Here is a 7676-nt window from a genome sequence, read left to right as displayed (position 1 = left end):
TAGCATAATGTGCTTTCGCCTCGGGCTGCATACTTTATTTGCCATCTGCGTTGGACTCCCTTCCCCCGGGAGGGCGCATACACACATACACACACGCACACAGACCTTGACACACACTACCCCCCAAACCAAAACCACAACCCGCTCCTTCCGTCGCGGCCGGAGAGAAATGGCTTTTCAATGCAGAAACACACACTGTGTCAGTGTTCCTCTCACACTCACACACCCCCCTGTGCTCTTAATTGTTGGGCCCCGATGACTTCTGTCAGCAGACAAGAAGTTCAGCTGAAAGGCGAGGATGGAGGGACGCTGCTCTCTCTCTCCCTCCATTTTTTACTCATGGATCAATGGGTCGAGTGAACATAGAGACGGAGCAAAGAGGAGGGGGCTGTTTTTTTTTTTTTTTGAAGTGTTCAGGGTCTCAAGATTCAGCAGTAAAACAGCTTGTTTGTTGTTGTGTTGTGAGTGTGTGTGTGAAAGCATAGAGAGAAAGGTGAATACAAAAGCTGAGGCATAGGGAGCTGTTATTTTCATTGTGTGTGTGTGTGTGTGTGTGTGTGTGTGTGTGTGTGAGTGTGTTGTCCACTATAATTAAGTCAAAAGGCTCAAAAGGACTGTGGAGGTGAACAGCTGTTCCGCCTCTTGCCTGTCCTCCTTAACACACTCACACAAACTCACACACATGCTCTCTCTCACACACACACACACACACACACATGGAAGGAGAGAGCATGCGAGGGGAGAGAAAGAGAGAGAGAGAAATTATTGAATTACAGAGTGTTGAATTATCAAGGAAACATTTTGGATTTTTTTTCTTCAGATTTTTAGATAGATTAGATGTCACTGATTGCTGATTATTTTTTGGTAGGCAACTTTTTATTGGGATTTTCTCATGTATTTAAACGAATTTATTTTGTAGTAAACGTTGGTGGGAGTTTTACAATTCAAACATGTGGGATTTAAATTTACTACATACATATTTAATAAATATACATTTTATTAATTTGGTCATTTGTATTTTGCATTATATGTGAATTTAATATCAGTGTATTTTTTTTTTAGCACTTATGGAAAGAAACATGGAAACTTAGATGTGTGCATAGCCCAAATTACATTTTCTTCCTATAGTCGTGCACTCTGACATAAACACATCAACAAATGTAACAATGAAAACAATATTTGTATGAAGCATACATTTCTGTATTTATGTGCATGTGTGTGTGTGTGTGTGCGTGTGCTGCAACTAGAAATAACCACAACCATGTAAACACATGCACACGCAAAGCACTGAAACAATTAGCATATGTTTCCCCTAGTATCTGAAATTAGTGTACTAGGTCAAGACAACACGCTTTCATTTAATAAATACGAGAGCAAGAACAAGAGCACAATTACCATTATCTGTGTGTGTGTGTGTGTGTGTAATTCCTGTAGGAATGCTCCTCAGCCTTTTGAATAGTCCCTTTTGAATAGTAACAATCTGTGTGTAATACATAAAAGCAATTGCATTTATTAGTGGTTTAAGTACTAAACAGAGCGATATTAGGAGGATATTAGGTTAGTCTTTCTCTGTGATTCCACCTCATTTATTACAAATGATTGAAAATAACTTGCCATTCTGAACTCTGTGTGTGTTGATGTCTGTCCTCTGCTGCCCAGGAAAGAGTTAAACATGTTTCACTTTTAAAGACTACTAAAGGGATTATTATGATTTCTGGCAAAAATATATTTTTTGCAGTCTGTGACTTGTTTATTTGAACTAGCTCATAATGTAAATACAATTGTCTTTTTGATGTTGGTAATAAAAAAAAAAAAAAAAAAAATTCTTGATACATTATTTAGCTCATTTATGTTCTTGCTCTTGCCTGATTTTTAAAAAATGTCACTCTCAGAAGAGCTGAAATCTTTATTTGCTGGTGTGTGTTTAGTCTTCCTTAAATAATGTTTTAAGTTGTATATCCAACATCTTCACCACTATGTGTTTGGCATCTCTAGCTCGGCAAATGTTACAGACTTTTTGCTTGGAGGGGTTCCCAGCTTTTTAAAATCATTCACACTCACACACATCCCTGCCATCATGTGTATTGTATGTGTAAGCCCAGATGCACACAAACTCACACTGTCACACACTGTAATAATTCAGCAGTTTTTAGAGGGAGATTCACTCTGTACTAAGCAAGAGATTAAGCACCTCTTCAAATGTGGATCCAGTGTGACTGTGAAAATGCGCTTGTCAAAAGTATGATAAGTACATAGCATTTATATGACAACATGATGAGCCAAGGCCTTTCCAGCTCCGAGGTATATTAGGTAGAATATCCAACTGTAAAGAATGCACACTTATCTCAGTGCCTTTCTAACCAAGTTTAACCCTTTGACACCTGAGCAAATTTGGTTGATTCTTTCAAAAACATGGGAGGAAGGCAACTTAAATAGAAATGGCCCAAAAATGGGCAAGAAATTAGTAAGAGGTTACAAGAAAATGACCTAAAAATAAGTAAAAAGAAAAAGAAAAAGAAAAAAAAGACCTTAAAGTGCTAATATATATGTTAACATAGTTTTCTGGACATTTTTAATAATATCCTGTAATCCCTCCAGCTAAATTTAAGTCCTTCCTTGTTTTTTTTTTTCCTTTTCTTTTTGCAATGTGCAGGACATTTCTTGTTAGGTTGCTCACTACCTTTTCTCCCGTGTTTTTAAGAGAAAAAAACTAATTTTCTCACATTTTACAGGTTTAAATGCTCATCAAAGACGTCCGAACGCAGCACAGGAAAACTGGTGTTAATCCAGGTGTTAAAATAATAAACTGAAATTTAAAAAGCAGTGTTGCTGCATGAAGTCCACTTTACTTTTACCTAATAATCTTTAAAAAATTAGTTAATGTTTGATTTTTAACTTGAAAATGCTTTTCATTTCAGATGTGCTTGTTCATTGCTGTTTTAAGACAGTAGTAAAATAAAATATTCAGTGTATTTCCCTCTGTGTGTGTTGCAGGTGGCAGGGATGAGCCTTCCAGTTATATATGTACCACATGTAAGCAGCCCTTCCCCAGTGCCTGGTTCCTGCTGCAGCATGCCCAGAACACCCACGGCATTCGCATATACCTGGAGTCCAATCCCTCCAGCACTGCCCTCACCCCGCGCATCACTATGCCTCCACCTATGGGCAACGACTCCATCCCGCAGTCCCCTCTCACCAACTTTCTTGGGGACAACAACCCCTTCCATCTGCTTAGGATGGCGGGCCCCCTGCTCCGGGAGCCTCCTCCAGGCTTCATGGAGAACCGCCTTCCCAACACACCTCCATTCGTCAGCCCGCCTCCCCGTCACCACCTGGACCCCCATAGGCTGGAACGCCTTAGTGCAGAGGAAATGGGCCTCATCTCACAGCACCCCAGTGCCTTTGAGAGAGTGATGCGGCTCACGCCCATGGCCATGGAGTCCCAGTCAATGGATTTCTCCAGGCGGTTACGTGAATTGGCGGGGAACAACAACAGCACCACTCCACCACTGTCACCCAGCAGAGCCAACCCTATGCACCGACTGCTGAACCCCAACCCCTTCCAGCCCGGGCCCAAATCACCCTTTCTGAGCACCCCTCCCCTACCACCCATGCCCCCAAACAGCACCACCCCTCCCCAGACACAGAATAAGGTCAAATCCTGTGAGTTCTGTGGCAAGACCTTTAAGTTCCAGAGCAACTTGGTGGTGCATCGGCGCAGCCATACTGGAGAAAAACCATACAAGTGCCAGCTGTGTGACCACGCCTGCTCCCAGGCAAGTAAGCTCAAGCGCCATATGAAGACCCACATGCACAAGGCTGGATCACTGACAGGGCGCTCAGATGATGGACTGTCCACCACAAGCTCCCCAGAGCCAGGCACCAGTGATGTCACAGGGGAGGGCATGAAGAATCGCGATGGGGACTTCCAGGGGGAAGGTAATGAGGAAGAAGATGAAGAGGAGGAAGAGGAGGAACTTGAGAATGAGAGTCGACCAGAATCCAACTTCAGCATGGAGTCTGAGTTCTACCGAAACAGGGAGAATGGCTCTAAACCCCCCTCAGAGGAGAAGTCATCACTATCTCTTGAGAAGATGGTGGAAGGTGGGGGGCTCCACTCTATACAGCAGTACAATAATTTGATAGTTGACAATCGTAAAAGGATGCCCTTCTCCAAGAGGGGCTCAGATGGCCAGCGGGACACTGGGGATGAGGATTCAGTGGCTGGGGAGATGGACCACAACCAGCAGGAAGAGAGGACAACCATTAATGGCCGGAACTGTGGCTCTGGCGACTCATTCTCAGGCCTGTTTCCCCGTAAGCCAACCCCTATCACCAGCCCCAGCCTGTCCAACTCCTCAAACAAGCGCATCAAGATTGAGAAGGACTTGGACATTCCCCCAGCGCCCCACATTCCCTCTGAGAACGTCTACTCCCAGTGGCTCGTGGGCTATGCTGCCTCACGCCACTTCATCAAAGACCCTTTCCTAGGCTTCACTGACTCCAGACAATCGCCCTTCGCAACCTCCTCTGAGCACTCGTCTGAGAACGGCAGCCTGCGGTTCTCAACGCCTCCGGGTGACCTGCTGGATGGAGGCCTGTCGGGCCGCAGCGGCACCGCCAGCGGAGGCAGCACTCCTCATCTGGGTGGAGGTCCAGGCCGGCCCAGCTCCAAGGATGGCAGGAGATGTGACACCTGTGAATACTGCGGCAAGGTGTTCAAAAACTGTAGCAACCTGACGGTGCACCGGCGCAGTCACACTGGCGAGAGGCCCTACAAGTGTGAGCTGTGCAACTATGCCTGTGCCCAGAGCTCCAAGCTCACACGCCACATGAAGACACATGGCCAGCTTGGTAAGGAGGTCTACCGCTGTGACATTTGCCAAATGCCCTTCAGCGTGTACAGCACTCTGGAAAAACATATGAAAAAGTGGCATGGAGAACATTTGATGACCAATGAGGTCAAAATTGAACAAGCAGAGAGAACCTAAACCAGATTCTCTTTTTCCATACTCTGCGCCACACTTTGACTTAAAAAAAAATAAATGGGGTAGCTGGATACTCTTTTTCTGAAATGTTAATTTTGGGTTAATTTTGTGTTTTTAAGAAACTGCCAACTGAGAAAAAAAAATGAAAACAGAGATCCTAACACCATTTGAAGCTGTCTAAACTGCCTCATTTGGAGTTCCTTTTTACAATCAGTCAGTTGAGTTATAACATGTGTGGAGCCTTTAACTGTGCAATAATTTCTGTATTTATTGGATTTTGTATTTTGGCATGTGCAGGTACATTATTATTTAGGCATTTCTTTAAATTTTGTTTTACTTTAAATTTGTGTTACTCTGTTTTTTAAAAACCCACATGATATCCTGAGATTTTTTTAGAAGACAAAAGTCAATTTTGAGTAATCTTTTTTGGCCGCTGCTTGTAGGAAATTGTATATTAAGCTATTAAGTGATTTCTTGAAGACAAGCTGAATTCAGTCTTCAATTTGAAAGTGGCGTTATCTCAGAATGCTAGAATTAGTCTATTTTGTGTGATGAAGATACGCGGACAACAATCCTTTGGCACTGTAGCATGAACTAAGTTTAAAACATGTTAATATAATTGGATATGTAGCACTGAGCGTCATATTTGACATTAAATCAAAGAGGATCCCAAGGTTCAAAAACCCTGTCTCCTCCTGAAAACATCATTCCAGCCACAAGATTCTAGATAAGGCAGCTGCTGACTGGTATGTCGTACCAAGCCCTGACTACGCTATGACAACCGTCCCTCATTTTACTACCCCCACCCCCCATCTTATCAACACTCATACATCCATGTATTATATTTTGCATGCAGCCATATGACTGAGGCTATATTATTTATTTGGAGTAATGTGAGCATGAAGCCATGCAATATGAGTATGCGTTCAGATAGATAGAAGAATGAAACAAAAGAGTTAGCACAGGGGCATCTCAGGGTAAACTATACTACTTTTCTTGATTTACCCATTCATTCCTTTGCTTTCAGAAGCATTCCCATTTCAACACGTTCTCATCCCAAGTTGTCCCATATTGCAGCTTTGCATTGGACTTCTGCATCTAAATATTATGCTTTAGGTATCCTTCTTTTTGTTCGGTGGCATGACGCTGCACATGGTCATGTTAAGACAACAAAAGCACGTGGCAACAAATGCCAGAATGTCAACATACGCATGAGCTGGCAAGGATGGTTACGATTAGGGGCAAAGGTATAGAAAAAAACATCACATTCACACAGGAATCAAACACTGGACTCCTGCATCAAAGTCTGGGTTTGTTTGATGCATCCATCTCCCTTCTCGCCCGCCTAACGGGCACCCTCATGCTCCTTATATTTCATCGTTACCAGCAGCATTTCAACCTGACACTATCAGTTTACGTCTAGTCCCCCCCCCCCCCCCCAAATCCCCCGCCCCACACCACAACTAATCAGGCTAATGCCCATCTTTATCTTTAATTCCAAGTGATTAGACTTTTCATTTAAATTAAAATTATAACATTAATTAATTATTACTGAATGAGTTGTTAAATGTATGTGCATATCTGAGAGATGGCACTACTTTAACTAGGTTTTTGAAGACAATTCATAATTCTCAGATTTTATTGTTGAGATTTATAATAATCAACATCCCTATGCATTTTTGTGCTAAAATATCTTACAAGTTCTTAAAAAGTGATACAGTAAATTTGACTTACATTGTCATAGTGATTCTATCATTATGTGATCTGATTAATGAAGTTCCCTCTCCAGGAATATGAATCCTTCAAAGTTTCACTGTTAGTTGTGGGACAGTTTTGTGTAGAAGAGGAAATATATATAAATATCAGTGTGTGCTGAAGTAGTGCGACTTATAGTTAGACAGGCTGCATCAGTTGGCTCCATCCATTCCTTCTTCTAAATATCATAACCCCAGTTTTCATCAGGCCCCATCCACCTTCATCATGGCACTTTGTTTCTTTTTTAATCTGATCTGATTTTAATGCTGTCAATGTATACATTCAGAGCTCTGAACAACAGACCCGCACTTTATGATTTTTCCGTCCAACACACACACACACACATACACACACAGAGCTGGACAGAAAAGGTACTTATAGGGTCTAGGGCTTGGGATCTCCCGACGCTGAAGTGCCCAGGGTTGTTAGGCTAGGCTTTCCCAATGCTGGCACTATAAATTAAAAAAAATAAATAAAAAATATATATATTTATTTGGGACAGTTTTTGTACTGCCATTCAATTTGACATGAGTGTGCCTTGAATAATGATCTTTCTATTTAATGTCTCAGACAAATGCAACACGTTTTATGAAGCATCAAATTGAACCATAAAAAAAAGGAAATTTGTGTTAACTTTAACTTGAAATTTGACATTTCAACAGAAATATTTAAATCGGTACACATGAAACAATGCTGAGTTTAGGTTTAGGAGTACCCAGCACAATATCAGCGTGTCTGTGTGTGTATATATGTTTGCATATGTACATATCAAGGCACAAACCTATATATAGATATATATCAACTTCCATTCATAAGGACAAGAGTCTGTCCCACAACAGACATTTTCAGGAGTGGACATAAGCCACACAAAAAGTAAAGGAAGAGACTCCACAAAATCAGGAAATGCAGAACTAAAAAAGGATTTAGTGCACT

General features: G+C 41.9%; 1 protein-coding gene across 1 annotated transcript in view; it reads left to right on the top strand.

Moving 5' to 3' along the window:
* The window catches only part of bcl11ba (BAF chromatin remodeling complex subunit BCL11B a), a 53169-nt gene extending 46752 nt beyond the window's left edge, over window positions 1-6417 (top strand). The window contains exon 3 of the mRNA XM_042500610.1: window positions 2995-6417. Within this exon, the coding sequence (XP_042356544.1) occupies window positions 2995-4991 (1997 nt within the window). The 3' untranslated portion in view covers window positions 4992-6417. The remainder of the gene's footprint in view (window positions 1-2994) is intronic.
* Window positions 6418-7676: the final 1259 nt, after the last annotated feature.

The sequence above is a fragment of the Plectropomus leopardus genome, chromosome 14, assembly GCF_008729295.1.
Source record: "Plectropomus leopardus isolate mb chromosome 14, YSFRI_Pleo_2.0, whole genome shotgun sequence".
NCBI lineage: Eukaryota > Metazoa > Chordata > Actinopteri > Perciformes > Serranidae > Plectropomus > Plectropomus leopardus.
Note: the sequence above shows the minus strand (reverse complement) of the source record. Positions and strands in the feature narration are given on the sequence as shown.